Raw genomic sequence first — 17,151 nt, 5'->3', positions numbered from 1 at the left:
AAATGGTCAGTGTTAATACAAATTGGGTTTTCTTAGCATCTGCACAATTTTTTTTGTTGCTGTAAGTTCCTGGAATTCAGTTATGGTGTAGAGTGATGAAACATCCATTTTTTTTTTCTTCATAGAAACAGGGTAGTTATTTGGTATTAATGCTTTGGACAGAAAATTTACCATCAAATAATAAGTCTAAAAGTATGTCAAAATAAAAGCCTCTGCAAAAATGTGCTAAGATCTAAACTGCTAACATTAAGCTGCAAGTTCTGTAAATTGTACATAAATGTTGGCATATGCTGACTATGGAAGCCTTCCAGTTTCAGTGTAAGTTTCATGGCATGTGGGTACTTCCTGGGTAGGTTGACTCCAGTTACCCAGGCCGGGCCTCAGATACTGGCATTTATACTGGGTGAACTGACCAAAGCTGTAGTTGTAGATACCTGGCATTTTTGGTGCACAAGGAGTTGATCCATCTAGATCTGTGTTAATCAAGCTTATCAGAATGAAGCCAGAATCACAGCTCTTGGGCAGATAGTTTCATTTATCTATCCTTTTTGCTATTGTATCTTTCCTTCTGCCTATCTTAAAAATCCTGCCTTTCAGTGCCATTACTTTTGCTTTCAACAATTGTATTTTTAGAGAAATCATAAGAAAAACCAACATTCTTTTACCTTTACCACTTTATTGTTAGCAGTAGTTTTTATTCTGGAAAATTGGGTTTTGAATTTGGTATCATTTCTTTTTATCCTGACAGTTTCCTTTTCTATTACTTATTTGCTTTCAACAAATTCTGTTGGCTTTTGTTTATATAAAAGTCATCATTTAACCCTGTTTTTGAGGGGTATTGAGTTTTCCAGGGACAGTTTTTTCCTTTCACCACTTTAAAGACTTCTGGCTTACATTGCCTTTATTCATATTGGTTTTCCCTTGTATGTAATGTTCTTTTCCCCTGACTGCTCTCAAGATTTTATAGTCATTATTGACTTTTAGTAGTTTGATTTTGATGTGACTAGGTAGCTTTCTTTGTATTTACTTTGCTTAGTTTTGACCTGTAAAGGTCCTCCTCTCTCTGCCCATGCCAATCAGTTAATCAGTATTCTTTCATTATTTCTGAAACTTTTTTTTTTTTTTAATGCCTTTTTCTCTTCTTCTAGAACTCCATTTATACCTATGTTAGACCTTTTGAAGTTTCTGGCTGAAGGAACTGGTGCTTATACCATTAACTGATTGAAAATACAATATGTTCACCTCTAATCTCAAAGCCTATTGAATTTGACACTTAAGAGGTAATTGGTGACCTTAACTGTGGATAGAGAGGGAAATGGCCTTAACTTTGGGGGGAGAGTGGGAAATGAAATCCACACAAGAGAGTGTTGAAGAGTGAAAAGGATTGAGGAAATGGAGAGACTTACTACTATAGCTGTGTGTTTGTGTTTTTTGCTCCATACTTAGGTTTGTGACTTAGCATTTGTTTTATTTTTAGGCTTTCATCATAAACAGCATTCCTCTCCCTCCTCTCCTTTTTTAAAATGTTCTAGGAAAATGCGAGCCATTTTATGACATGATTTCTAGGCACATAATTGCTATAATAAACTGTTCTTAAAATGTTTTACCCAGGTACTTAATATTTTTCTTAATTTGGTGTGACTTGTGGATGGAAGTCCTCTGACATTGGATATTTAACTGGCATTTTGTTTATTTATGTATCAGGAAAACTGGCCAATAACACACGCAAGAGCCATTTTGCCTTGTGAGTTGTTGGCAGTACTTGTTAGGAAGTAGAAGGTCTCTATGCTAGCTTTTGCTTTATTTGCATTATTTTTTGTAATGAGCACTAGAACAATGAATAATACATCAGGATGAATCTGCTAAAAAGTTCTTTGTGAAGTAGATTTCAGTTTTTAATAACATGGTTAAGGATGACTTCATTAGGTAATTTTTTAACTAGATAATCTGTATAAAAGTAATTCGGATTTTTAGGTTTTCAACTTAAAAATTTTAAGTTGAAAACTTTATTTTATATGAATGTTCTGTGTAACTGAATATAAAGGGTTGAAAACAAAACACAAAGAAATAAATGAAAGATCACCTGAGTCTAGTGTAGAGCTCTGGAGGCAGTTTTTTACTTCCCCCAAGTTTTCATTTGATAATGCTATAGTCAAGGATGAAATGTCATTTTGAGGAGTTATATTTTGACTGTGTTATAATTAGTTAGAATAAAGACTGAATGCTTAAAATTGAGCTTGTTTTAAAGTGACTTTCATGACTCCAAGATGACTGCAGTTTACTACTTCTTTATTTTGGAGTATTTTAACCATACAAATTTCAGAATTTGGCAGACTCTTGATCAGAAATGCATTGTTACTGCACATGGTTACATCCTTGGATTTGTATCTTTTGGATATTGGAATGTTATCTTTTTTTTTCCCTCCCCAGTTCAAAGCAGTATTCAGCGATTTCAAGAGAAGTTTTTTATTTTTGCTCTGACACCTCAGCAAGTTAGAGAGATATGCATATCCAGGTAAGAGGAATGTTTGGAATATATTTCTTCATGAATGTTGATGTATTATTAGTGTGCTAGGGCTGCCATTACAAGCACAACAGACTGGATGGCTTAAACAACAGACATTTATTTTCTCAAAATTGGGGAGGATTGAAGTCCAAGATTAAGGTGTCGACAGATTTGGTTTCTTCTGAGGGCTCTCTCCTTGGCTTGTAGAGGCTGCCTTCTTGCATCACGTGACCTTTCTTCTGTGTGCTTTTGCGTTCCTGGTGTCTTTTCCTCTTATGAGGAAGCCTTTTGTATTAGATTAGGGCCCTAACCTTATAACGTTATTCAGCTGTAATTACCGCTTTAAGTTCACATATGGTCATATTGGGGGCGGGGGCGGTCAGGTCTTCAGCCTGATTTTTGGGGAAACAATTCAGTCCATAAGAGTTGGAGTATTGTTTCTTAAGCAAGCGAAGTATATGCTTACTAAAATATTAATAAATACTCTGTATTAGAAAACTGTTTTAACCTTTAACTAAAACTCCAGCTTATTTTTTGAATTACTTTCTGGTAATAACTTTTTTAAAGGAAGATTTTATTTCAAATATAGCAGCATAAAAAAGAATTTGTGATAGCAGCCTAAAGGTAAGATATCCCAAAATGTTATCATCCAAACTGAGGCACTTTAAGAGTTAAGATAGATATCGGGTTCTTATCCCAGAAGAATTAATAAACTACACTGTTCTGAGCTTTGTGGTCATCTGGACCGTAAAATTAGTAGAAATCTGAAAACAATTATGAAAAGTACTCTTAACTTTGCCATTCAGAAAAATTGGAGAAACTTAGACACATTTTTAAAGAGCAAATGAATGGAGATGTAAAAGGAAAGAAAAGGAAATATGTAGTGTTTACTTTTCCAATTAAAAATATAGTCCTCATTGGTGTTAATAATGTATTATTTATGTGACTCTTTAAAATTGCATTCTTAAAGATTTACTATAAGAAAACAGACTAGGAGGTTAAATGATTTTTCTGGGATTATGGAGTTAAAAGAATTGAGCAAAGTAGAAGTCTTTTGCCTCCTTTTTGGCTGTTCATTTAATGCTTGTGTACTCTGAAATGTTAATAATTTACAAAAATAAGAATTCTGTAGTTGAGTTTTGGAAATTCTGTATTCAACACAACTACATACGTTTTTTAAGGTTGGATTTTTAGGATGCCTGGGTGGTTCAGCGGTTGAGCGTCTGCCTTTGGCTCAAAGCCTGATCCCAGATTCCTGGGATTGAGTCCCACATCGGGTTCCTTGCATGGAGCCTCCCTCTGCCTGTATCTCTGCCTCTCCCTTTCTCTGTGTCTCTCATGAATAAATAAATAAAATCTTAAAAAAAAAAAAAGGTTGGACTTTTTGGTCTTTAATATCTTCATGTGCCTGGTCAAGTCTCTGAAGATGTGAATCCAAACTTACCGGCCTCATGTCACTTAAGCACACTGACATCTTGAAGATGCTCTCTTTATGTGGAAGAGTCTGGGACAGTGTTTTAGATTCTTTCATTAATCATATCACCCTTACTAATATATAGAGGGAGAGAGTGCTGTTGTCACTATCCCAACATGATTGTATGTTCTGACCCTTTGAAGTTTGAGCCCTCACAGAGAATTGCATAGATAGACTGCCTCTTCCACAGGCAGGGGAAAAGTGTTGAAAACTAAAATTTACAAAAGACAGTACAAGAATTAGTCTCAAAAAAGATCCAATAGCCACAATAATAGTTTCAGAAAACAAAATTTAGAGGTGAAAGTTATCAAAGAAATGAAATGAATGTAACTTGATGTGGTTCATTTTCACTGGGTGCAAGACGTTGCACTGAGTTTTTGTAAATTTGGAAGTACTTTAAATCTTGGAGATAGCAATCAACCAACCAGCCGACAAATAAATAGAATAAATTGAAAAAAATTAAGTTATATTTATATTATTAATGTTATTTTATATCCAAAACCTATCATTAATACTAAGTTTTGTTTGTTACTCAGTGATAGTCCTTTGCTTGGGATCAACCTTTACTGCTTATTAAGTACGAATAATAATTCCTTAATATAAAACCGTGACTAGCCCATATTCAAGTTTTCTTATTGTTTCAGTATTTAAACATGACCCATGTAATTACTTTTGATGTCTTTATCTCCCATGGTTTTTAAAGTACTTTACTTTGAAATAATTATAGATTTATAGAAAAGTTATGAAAATAGACATACTCTTTACCCAGCTTCTCTTAACATCTTGCATAATCATAGTGCAATTATCAAAACCAAGAAATTAACCTTGGTCTAATACTGTTAACTAAACTATAGACTTTTCAGATTTCACCAGTTTTTTTTTTTTTTCTAGTGTATCTCTATTCCTAGATCCAAACCAAGATCCCAGATTACCTTTAATTGTTATTGCCATTTTAGTCTCTTTCAGTCTGTGACAGTTTCTTAGTTTTCCTTGTCTTGCATAACTTTTGATACTTTTGAAGAGTCCTGGCCAGATATTTTGTGGAATATTTTTCAATTCGGGTTTGTCTGATATCATGTCTTGAGATTATGCATTTTTAGCAAGAATACCTCAAGTTATATGCCCTTCTTAGTGTATCGTGTTCAGCTGCATAATATTGATACATCTTATTTTTGGCATCATTAACCTTGATCACTGGGGTAAGGTACTCTCTACTAGATTTTGACACTTTATATAAAGTTACTGTTTTTTCTTTTGTTAGTAATAAATATCTTGGGGGAGATATTTTGAGACCAGGCACACAACCTAGTCTATTTCTCTTCAGATATTTGCACACTGATTCAGCATTCACTGATGGATCTTTCTCCTTCAGCAGTTTTGTCATAAACAGTCTTGTGTGCTTCTCCCTCTGCCTGTGTCTCTGCCTCTCTTTCTCTCTCTCTCTCTGTCTCTCTAATAAAATAAAATCTTAAAAAAAAAAAAAAAGGGCAGCCCCAGTGGCTCAGGGGTTTAGCACCGCCTTTGGCCCAGGGTGTGATCCTGGAGACCCAAGATCGAGTCCTGCGTTGGGCTCCCTGCATGGAGCCTGCTTCTCCCTCTGCCTGTGTCTCTGCTTCTCTCTCTGTGTCTCTAATAAATAAATAAATAAAATCTTAAAAAAAGAAACCACTCTTGTGTTCCAATGGTGTAATTTTCTGTTCTTATTCTTTTTCATATTAGTTATTCTTTCATAAGGAAGAGGTGTCCCCTCTCCCCCATTTATTTATTCAGTCATTTACTTTTATCTGTGTAGGCTCTTGAGTACTCTGGATTATAATTCTGTCTTCTGATAATGTTGTTCAAACTGGTCTGCCTCTGTCCCTTGGCTGTTCTTTCAGGTTGGCTCCTGTGCCCTTTGGTATGTCTCCATCTCTTTCCTGAGAACTACTGTACTTTTTGTTTTGTCACCACAGCATGCTCTAGGTTCATTCTGTAATTTCTCTGCCCCAGTTCTGGAATTGTTCACTTCTCCAAGGAGCTCTGGTTTCCTCTCATATTATATTTTTTTACCAGCTCTTTGAAAAAAGTGGTTCATTGACTCTGTAGCATCTTACACATTCTGGATTTGGATCCATACATAAATTTTGTGCTGGTGTTTAACTTCTGTGCTTGTGGTGCTCACACTCTGCTGTATATTGAAATCACGGGAGGAACTTTTAGAACTCTGAATACCATGTTTCATTCATACTAATTCAATTAGAATCTCTGAGGATGGAACCGAAACAGTTTTTAAACTCCCCACTGTTTCCAGTGTTTAACAAATCTGAGAACCACTGCCGTGCATCTAGCTTCTCCCCTTGCCTGCAGTGATAGTACCCTCTCAGTGAGGCTTGAATACATTCAGGTTTGGGTTATTTTGTTCTCTTAATATTGCGTCTTGTAAAGATTGATCAGTGAGTTCAGTTCTCTTTTTGGTTTTAGCACTCTCCTTCCATTTACTACTACTACCTCTCTAATCATGCTGTTTCAGCATCTCACACTGACTTCTCTTAGATGTGCCCAGGAATCAATCTGTGATCCTCTTCTCACTACTCTGTGGTAGTATCCATAAATGTGCTTTGTTATTTTTATGTTTGTGGCTGCAAAATCTCCGCTTTGCTCTGGAGTCCATACTCACTGTCCCTACTTCAGTGACCCACAGGTACCTTAGACACAGCACATCTAGAATTGAACTTGCGTTCCTCCCAAACTTACTTGTTTGTCTTTTGTTCTTTCATTTATTCATTTAGTCTCACAGCATATATTTATTACCTATTATGGGCAATGTTCCAGGCACCAGGAGTGCAAAGTTGAAAAAATAAACTGGCTTCAAGATTTGTACTTGGTATATTTCCTCCCACTATTTCATTAATGGCATGAGATGTGCCCAAAGCCACCTTTGTACTACCCCACATTTCAATCACCACGTCCTGTCAGTTTGCCGCACTCCACTGATCCTTCTCTTATGTCTCTGACGATTTAAAACTTGATGCAACTCTACCCTTGAGGGAGCTGTCATGATCTTTGGAGTATTATCAACTGGATTGTGGATTCTGGCTCAGCCACTTAAAGCCTGCCTGTATGCCCCCCAGGTAAGGTACTAAAACCCATTGAATCTTATTTACCCAGTGTAACATAGGAAAAGTAATCACCACCTCACTCAGTGACTGGGGGGGACTGAATGCTATAACTTGCTTTGCCTCTTACCTTGGTGAGTAGCATTTGTCCCATTCCAAAACCTGAGCCCTCACACCCTAGATGCTCCCCTTTCTTATCCTGCCTTCTGTATCTAGTCAGTCATGGAGTCTTGTCCATTTTTTATGCTTAAATATCACTCTGTGATGTTTACATTTAAGTAGGCTTCAAGCCCCCACTTCTGCCCATACAATTTTAGTGGGCCCCTTAACTCTCATGGCTGACCGTGTGATCTTTCTAAAGCCCATTCAGTGTTTTCTTTCTCTCTTGTGCTTAAAACCCTGGAATGATAGCTCGTGAAGTCCACACTCCATTGGCTGGCAATTCTCTTCAACGTCTTGTTCTGTTCATCTTCTGTCTCATTGCATGTCCTGTCACTCACTCTCCTCTTTCCCGGCAGCTTATTCTCTGACTGCTCTGTCTTTATGCATATCTTCTTTTTTTGTATTCTGCTTGGCAAACCTGAGGTATATTTTAGGGCCAGTTTGAGTCTTAGCTCTTCTATGATGCCTTTCTGGATTTCCCCAAACAGACACTTTGTTTCACTGTACTGTGTACTTATTTTCTATTAAAGGTTCATTGCATTTATTTGATTGCTTGAATTTACAAACTTGATGGTGACAACATCTTCTTTATATATATATATATATATTTTTTAATTAATTAATTAATTTATGATAGTCACAGAGAGAGAGAGAGAGAGAGAGAGAGAGAGGCAGAGACATAGGCAGAGGAAGAAGCAGGCTCCATGCATCAGCAGCCCGATGTGGGATTCGATCCCAGGTCTCCAGGATCACGCCCTGGGCCAAAGGCAGGCGCCAAACCGCGGTGCCACCCAGGGATCCCTCTTTTTATATTCTTGAAGCCTGTCACAGTGCCTGACATATAGTAAATGCCTGCTTTATGTCTGATGAATGAGATCAACATGTGAAGTTCCTAGAACAGTGACTGGCAGAAATGAAATGTCAGAAGATGCTTACTCATTATTCCTCATGTGAAGATGTATAGCACATTGCATTTCCCAGTTTATGTTAGTTTCCCTTACTGGAATGAAGTTAAATCCTTAGGCAAGCTGTTTAAAACCCTATATCATTTTTCCATCTAGCTTTCTAGTTATGTCTCTTGCCATTTCTGTTTTTTTTATGTTTCCCAGCCTAACAAGATTTTGTTAGGTGTTGCTGGTTGATCTTCACCCTTTCCTTTTGCTGAGAATGACTAACATAACAGTGGTGAAGCCACTGTTAATGATGGAAGTGTGTCTAATTAGAAATAGGCTAATTTGTTGTACAAACCTTTTTTTCTAGTTTGATTAGACTGTGATAATTGCCTTGAACTTTTAAGACAAAGTTAAACTTCTGTTTTTTTTCTGTAGCACCTATTTTTTGTAATAGGTTCTCACATTTGCCACATTTTATTTTAGTTGTATATATCTGTTACCTACTAGGATGAGACCTTTGAGAGCAAATGTTGTGTCTTGATTTGTTGCTGAGCTAGCACCCAGACTGTGAAATGTTCTTGCTTTACATGAGTGGAATATGGGTTGCTCACAAGAGGTCGTTGTTTAGGGTACAGGGCTGTTTTTTTTTTTTTTTTTTAATTATTTATGATAGTCATACAGAGAGAGAGAGAGAGAGGCAGAGACACAGGCAGAGGGAGAAGCAGGCTCCATGCACCGGGAGCCTGACGTGGGATTCGATCCCAGGTCTCCAGGATCGCGCCCTGGGCCAAAGGCAGGCGCCAAACCGCTGCGCCACCCAGGGATCCCTACAGGGATGTTTTGAATAGACATTTGAGAAGGACAGATGCTACTGGCAAAGGAAAGTGATAGCAGAGTTAACAATAATAGCAGCTGGCCGTTCACACTTGTTGAACACTTTATATGTCCAGGCATACATGTATTGTTAACACATTTAATCATTGTGACAACTCCATGAGGTAGGTGCAGTATTTTTCCAAACAGGTTAAATGATTTGCCCCAGGTCCTGCAGTTTGGGACTGTAGAACTCAAGCGAGTCACTGTTGTGCTTTACTGCCTTCCAGTGAAAATGATGAAACAGAAGACTGGCCCTTTGAGAGCAAAATGAACACTAAAGGTACTCTCAAGAAAGGACTGATTTCTAGTACTCTTTGACAGTCAAAGATTAATGATAATGGCTAAGGACAATACTTCTGCACTACAGCATGCATTCATGTCACTTGTGGAGCTTGTTAAAGTGCAGATTCTAGTTCTGTAGGTCTGCAGTGGGGCCTGAGAGTCTGTATTTCTGACAGGCTCCCAGGAAATCACAATGCTGCTTCACTGTGGACTGGCAAGACTTTGCAAGGTTCAATGCCAAAAATATATGGGACTCTTTTAGGTTCTCACGTAGAAATTCTAATAGGTTCTGTGCCCTTAATTGGATACTTAATTATAAAGTTGCCATGGTACAGAGATGCTGAGACTCTAGGCACTTGTTCTTCATTTTGGTACCATGTTATAATCACCTGTTGTAAAAATTAATGCTCAGACTGTATTCCAGACCAACAGACTATGTAGTGAATGGGTCGTTATATTTTTTTTTAAAAAATCACATGATTAGAATGCTCAGCCAATGTTAACCATTATGAGCAAACAGATTAATTTATTAAACTTTTAGAACTGAGAGTGCTTCTTTTCATATTAATCAAATCTGTTGCCTGTTGAAATAAATACTGTATCACAAAAGTTCCTGTAAATTGAAAATACCTTAAAATTGCTTTAAAGATGTGACTGTTATATAAATGAGGGTTAGCATCACTGTAGCCTTTTGATTAAGGCTTATGCTGTTGGGAGTGTTCATCTTAAGGAATAAGAATAAAGATATTAACATTTTTTTCTGGTGAAAATGTTCCTATGAATTCTCATTGTGTCTTCTCAACCCAGTTTCTTTCTCTTTCCAACAGGGATTTTTTGCCAGGTGGTAGGAGAGATTATACAGTCCAGGTTCAGTTGAGGTGAGTTTGAAATTTTCTGTTAATTTTATACTTGCTAACTATGTGCATATAGTACTGAACTTGGACTCTGTAACATGCTTGGGTATACTCTTTAAAAATAATTTCTTGTTTTTTTTTTTTTTTTTTTTGTTTTTTTCTTTAATGCAGACTTTGCCTGGCAGAAACAAGTTGCCCTCAAGAAGACAACTATCCCAATAGTCTATGTATAAAAGTAAATGGGAAGCTGTTTCCTTTGCCTGTAAGTTGCATTTTATTTACCAGGGTCACATGTAAATATAGTCTAAATATTCACAAGGTGAAAAAACAGTGACAACTCAATACCAAGAGCACTGTTAACTATCCAGGTTAAATACTATTTTCCATTAGAGGGATTAATGAGAAATGGCTGATTCTAGGTCTGGGGGATATGGAAAAGGTAAGCCTGGAACTTCTTGTGCCAGGAAGCAGGGATGCTGTGAAGGACTCTTAGGATCATATCAGATGGCATAATAAGAGGGCTTGTGTTGCATATATAGAACAGCATGTTGTGATAGTTGTCTGAATTAGCTGGGCCTTCTCCATGAATGAGATGGTAAAAGGCAGAGGCTGCTGAGAGCAACTGGACATGGAGATCAAGGATTCCAAGCTTGGACCTTGGTGTGCATACCTGGGGTATGAATGCAATGGTATTTGATTGACAACCTGTTGTTTAAGCAGTGAAACAATATATGGGCTTCAGCACTTGTGATACACACATACAGGCACATGCACACAATGGTATATAGCCTGTTTCTGGCTTGGTAGATAATTCTGGAATCCTCAAATCCTGTTAGTCACATCTTAAAATAACACTTAATTGTTAAACTGGATTGTATATCTGTCTCCACTGAGGCTTGGAATAAGTCAGTAAATTAGTGCAGCTGTGTAGAAGGCCAGCAAAGCCATAATCAGAAAAGTAGGAGAGCATGGCCTCTATGTCAAGCACTACAAAGTGGAGGTATATTCAACCGAGGACATCCCATGAGAACAGTGATTCCACCAGGATGCTAATTGCCATTTCACGTCAGACACTACAGAGAAGGAAGTGGGAGAGCTGCTTAGCATCCTGCTGAGTATAAGCCGTGGCTCTGGCATAAGTATACAAGCAATACTGAGGAATAGCTGAGTGGGCTGGACAGCATGGTCCAGGTCTCTGGGCTCTACCAGAGCTAGATGATTGTCATTGAGCCTCCCAAAGTGAAGACGACCTGTGGCCAAAGCCTACCCTTATGTCAAAGATCTGATGTGATTATCAGGAGTCCCATTTGTCTCTTCATAGCCTGTGGATTTAGAGACCTAAGAAGTACCTATTTTATGAGTTTTAAAGAGCTTGAGTAACACTGCACTGTTGCTGCCTCTTTTTGAATGAGGTCTGTGGGGCTGAAATCACTTGAAGTAGTCCTTTGGGGATGAATGGGGAAATTGCAGAGGCTGAGTAGATGTGGTCAGGAGGATTGCTTACATGGTCCAGTGCGTGTTCAAAACCCAGGTGGGACATTTTGTTTCTCAGATTTCTGGCAATGAGCAACAGTAGATTCTTAGGAGCTGCCTCTTATCTGGATGGATCAAAGATCTGAACCAAGGGAAGAAGCAGTTTTACTTGGAACTGAGGGATACAATGGGTGGCCACATGTGCGACAAAGGAATCCTGGAAAAATCAGATTGTGGAATGCCTCTGTGCACACTTTGCATGGCTGTTCATACCCAGTTTTCCTTGAGATATGTTAAAATTTGTTTGACCTTGACTTTTGTTGCTGTTTAACTCTCTCATCACCCTTAAAGAAAGATCTAACCGTGTAGATTTTTTGGTATCTAGACCTACCTTGAAGACCTGTCTAGTATCGTGACTGTGCCAGTGATGTAGGCTATCTGCAATGTAAGAGGTTCTACTTAAACTCTGGCATTGCTATAGAAAATATGGTGGTTACAGGTGTGTATACACACAAGTTCCACAGAATGCTCCAAAGGGAGCAGTATTTTATTTTGGGATGGTATCTTCATGAGATCTATAGCACCACTGTGAAACTGTTGATAGCTCTGAATTTGTCACTCCTTCACTCTTTTTGAAAGGGAAGAAATTAGGCAGTTGAGTACTTTTCTCTGGTACATTGTTATTCAGTCACTGCTGATTTCTTTCCCAAAGACTAACTGACCCTTCAGTACTTGTATTAGGCTGTTTGTGAACTTATCAGTTACTGTGTGATGATTCTGGCACCCTCCTCTGGAACCAGGGGCTTGCTATGTCTCCAGGGGCTTTTGAAAAGGAGGTGAAGAAATGGAGCCTTAGGACAAAGGCAAAGACAGTTTTCAGAAACAGAAGCAGTGGGGGCTCGGGGATCGGGAGCTTTCCTGACCCTGTAGGGCCATTCCAGAAATTAAATAAATGCTGCCAACCTTTCCCAAAAAGGCTTTTTGGCCCTGTGACTATCTCTGTGGAATAACGGAAATAAATTTATATGCAACTGATAGAAAACTCCTTAAACCATCTCTTGGTCCACAATTGCTATTGATTGGGATAATGAAATATAGAGCCTTTACTAGCATAAAGCAGGTTTATGAAAATCATGAGTATACTGCAGCCTCAGAAGAGGAAACTCCAGTGACCTTGTAGAAGTTAATATTTTTAGCTCTTTACCACCATGGAGATCCTCAGGGACTTTGGGGACTTTGTTTCAGTTGACAGGTCACAGAGAAGTTTGATATGTTGGTGATCCTTGCCCATGATCTTAGTTTATTACATGGCAAATCCTAGAGGAATAAGCTCATGGAATTTCCCATGAGAACCGTGAGTATATTTGAATTTGTGTCCTGGAATGAGCACCTCTATGTAGACATTACTGCAGTATCCAGTCATTATGGCACTATAATACTGCATGTGCAAAGAGAAAGCTGAATGGGAAATGGCATTAGGTTGATAATTAGCAATGTGTCCCAGGATTCTTAAGGGTCAAATAGTGATGAAAATAGTTTCCTGTGTTTTACCCATATCAAGATGAGTTTTAGAAGATGCCTTGATGCATCGATTTTCTAGATAATCTTAATACAAGGATAGCAGTAAGCAGCTCATAGCAGGACTTGCAGAATGACATGTGCAACATATGAACAGACACAAATAAAATGGTCTTTGAGAGTATTCCCTCCCCTTTCCCGTCTTTGACTCCCAAGGTTGCCAGTGTACAAACTGATAGCAAGGTGAGAAAATTTTGTGGTTTGAAGGTAGGATGGGGAGAGAATAAAAGACCCTCTTTGCTTAGAGTGATTTTGAGCAGCTGAATTATTTTCTTTTCAAACAAATTTTGAGAAACTTTTATAAATCTCTGGAGCTGGAAGGTTTGGGGTTGTCGTAGAAGGGGTTGACAGTGGGGAGTATTACTTGGAAAGATTTTGTAGAATGGAGAGGATGTGTGCTTCGGTTCAGATGGCAAAAATCAAATATTTCCTCTTGGTGCAGTCAGAAATCTTCTTGGTGTTAGCCCTCTTATCCTAATAAATTCTATTTCTGTGTTCATGGTTTTCTTTTTCCTGATACATATTTTTTTCCTGTATGTAGTAGTCATGCACATGGTCTGCCTCACAGTAAATCTGGACTGAGGTAAAGTCAACATTTTCTTTTAAACTTGGGCAGCCTGGGTGGCTCAGTGGTTTAGCGCCGCCTTCAGCTCATGGCCTGATCCTGGAGACCTGGGATCAAGTCCCACGTCGGGCTCCCTGCATGGAGCCTGCTTCTCCCTCTGCCTGTGTCTCTGCCTCTCTCTCTCTCTGTCTCTCATGAATAAATAAATAAAATCTTAAAAAAAAAAAAAAAAAACTTAACCCTCTGCCCCCCAATTTAATGAGATTGGTTTTGCTTAAGATGGGGGTAATGTTGACATCTAAAAAATAATACTCCAGTGGACTCAAAACCATCAAATATATGATCAAGTTTATAATCATGTTGAAGTAAACCATTGGAGGTTGCACCAATTCAGTATTCTAAAATTGATAAAGAATCATTGATTTCAGGGTGGGGTCAAATGTTGACACCATCAAGTTTTTTTTATGGAAACATTTTAACATAAGCAAAAGGAATAATGGATTTGAAAACCACTCTTTTCAAATCCGTAATTATATTTGATCTAAGTAACCATCAATGGATGCTAAAACCATTAGGTCAAAGCTTGATGGAGAGTGTTACTGTGGAGGGGTCAGGCTGACATAGCTGAATTCCTCATCAGTCTTGGCATCAATGTAATTGGGGTAAGCTCATTACGTGCCTCATGATGTGGGAAGTACATAACATTCTCTATGAAGTTTTGTGACTGAAGATTCAAATCTGAATCAAATCAAGCCTGTGCAACTAGTTACCAGGTTAAAACATCTACAGGAGATAGAGCAGCAGAGCTTTTTACCATGAAGAAGCAGTCTGCCTCATCCAAAAAGTAAGGTCATTCTTTGGGTCAAAATTCAATGAAAAATGACATCGGAAAGGAAGAAGCAAGGGAGAGGGACAATAAAAATTATTCTTACTATAGAATGAAGGAGACTTCAGAGACAGCTAAAGCACAGTGTGAGGCTCTAGTTTGAATCAGGCTGTAAAAGGACATCTTGTGTACCAGGCTATATAGGGATATGTGACATGTCTTCAATTTACTTTAAAATAATCTGGGTTGGGAGTGAGGTCAAATAGGTAAAGACTCTTAATGAGCAAATATATAGTGAATTGGATGATGAGTATATGGGAGTTCATTATACTTTTTTTTTTATATGTTTGAAAACTTTCTATAAAGACGTTTGAGACAACAGTGGGGAAATTTGAATATAGACTGGATACTAAGCAATTTTATAAGAATTCCAGTTAATTTTGTAAGGTTGTGTACCTCCTACAAGGCAGTGAAGGATGTTCCCTAGTTGTGATAGAACATGTTCCTTAGCTTTGTCGTGTCATACCACCATACCGTATTTCATTGTTTCTAACATGCGTGTTTTTACCATCACTGGAATCCAGAGCTATTTTACAGTTGCTGATGACCAGGTAGCTAGCAGCTGTAATGTATTGTCATTGCCTATACTTTTGCAGCCTTGATGTTATTCCTGCGGCATGACGGGTTAGCTGTGCTCCTTTGGTTTTTTTTTTTTTTAACCAACAAATGATTTAAGAACATTTTAAGGAAGGTTCACGAATCCTGGTGGTTGTCTGAAAAGCTTTGATCGGTACATTCTCATAAGATCCAGACTGTAGCAGCAGTAACACAGACCGTTAATTTAAGGGTATCAGTGACCTGCAAGGAAATTTGAGAGCTATTAGTAGAGTAGTAGAATATAGTTTTAAGAAATACTGGTATCTCCAGAAATCTTAGTGGCATATAGGAAGATACTATGAAACATATACATTGATAACTGAGTAGTAAAAAGTGATTCAGAAGATTCTTCTGTATATTTGAAAAGAAAATATTAGGCAGTTCATTTTGCCTATATTTCCTTGCTATGCTCCAAGTAGTGATATGCTAGGTTGTATCATTAACTGAGTGTTTTTTCCTACTTAGTGGGACACAGTTATGTCACTGGCATTTTAGATTCAGTGAAATATGATATCTGCTTTTCAATACATAGATGCTTTCATAGCTAAGAAATTTTAATTTTCTAAAAAGTATATTTTTAGTTTTGAAAATTACAAACTGAGAAGTCTTCTGGCAATTGAGAATTGGATGTAACGTGAATCAAATGAATACACTTGTTTAAAACAAATGCTTAATGATTAGAAAAAGTAGAATAAAGCATAACCAGTATTATAGCCATCGGGCTAATTTAATGCCAGTTGAAATTTTTAAAAATTTTTTTATTTTTAAAGATTTTACTTATTCATGAGAGTCACAGAGAGGCAGAGGGAGAAGCAGGCTCCCTCTGGGGACCCCAGTGTGGGAGTTGATCCCAGGACCCTGGGGTCACGACCTGAGCCAAGGCAGCTGCTCAACCACTGAGCCACCCAGGTATCCCTGCCAGTTGAAATATTGATTATTCTTTGTTAACACGATCTGATTTTAAAAATGACAATTTCTTTTCTACTTGGAGAGAAGGCAGTGGAGAGCATTGTTTTTCATTCATAAAACTTTAGTAATTCCTTTGAAATTAGTTTATTTTTTCCCTATAAACTTTAATAAATATATTTTATTTAATTATTTTTGAAAAATTTTAAGTGTTTAAATTTTAATTCCAGTATTATTATTATTTTTTAATTCCAGTATTATTAAATACAGTGCTACATTGGTTTCAGGTGTACAATATAGTGATTCAACAGTTCTGAACATTGCTCAGTGCTCATCATGAGAAGCATACTCTTTAATCTCCATAACCTATTTCATCCACCCTCTACTCCCTTCCCTCCCTCCTCTCTGGTGAGCATCAGTTTATTCCTTGTAGTTAAGAGTCTATTTCTTGGTTTGTCTCTTTTTTTTCCCCTTTATTTGGTTTGTTTCTTAAATTCCACATATGAGTGAACTCATATGGTATCTCTTTTTCTTGACTCACTTCACTTAGCATTATGCTCCCTAGCTCCATCCATGTGGTTGCAAATGGCAGGATTTTTTTTAAATGGCTGAATAATATTCCATTGTATGTATATACTACTTCTTCTTTATCCCTTCATTATTGATGGAGACTTGGGCTGTTTGCATGATTTGGCTATTGTAAACAACGCTGCAATAAATATAGAGGTGCATATAACTTTTTGAATCATTGTTTTTATAGGCTTTCGGTAAATACCTACTAGTACGATTACTGGATTGTAGACTAGTTCTGCTTTTCATTTTTTGAGGAACCTCCATACTGTTTTTCACAATGGCTGCACCTGTTTGCATCCCCACCAACAATGCACAGGATTCTTTTTTCTCCACATCCTCACGAACACTTGTTATTTCTTGTGTTTTTGATTTTAGCCATTCTGACAGATGTGAGGTGATATCTCATTGTAGTTTTGATTTACATTTCCCTG

General features: G+C 37.6%; 1 protein-coding gene across 14 annotated transcripts in view; it reads left to right on the top strand.

Moving 5' to 3' along the window:
* PIAS2 (protein inhibitor of activated STAT 2) overlaps positions 1-17,151 on the top strand; it is a 146,982-nt gene that overhangs the window by 55,820 nt on the left and 74,011 nt on the right. For all 14 annotated transcript variants that reach the window (XR_012032589.1, XM_072829485.1, XM_072829486.1 and 11 more), the window contains 3 exons: positions 2,431-2,515; positions 10,116-10,166; positions 10,314-10,404. Coding sequence is in view for 13 of the 14 variants with exons in the window: in XM_072829485.1 (XP_072685586.1) it covers positions 2,431-2,515; positions 10,116-10,166; positions 10,314-10,404 (227 nt within the window). In the remaining variant the exon portion in view is untranslated. The remainder of the gene's footprint in view (positions 1-2,430; positions 2,516-10,115; positions 10,167-10,313; positions 10,405-17,151) is intronic.

The sequence above is a fragment of the Canis lupus genome, chromosome 6 (assembly GCF_048164855.1).
Source record: "Canis lupus baileyi chromosome 6, mCanLup2.hap1, whole genome shotgun sequence".
NCBI lineage: Eukaryota > Metazoa > Chordata > Mammalia > Carnivora > Canidae > Canis > Canis lupus.
This window is presented reverse-complemented; position numbering and strand designations above follow the sequence as displayed.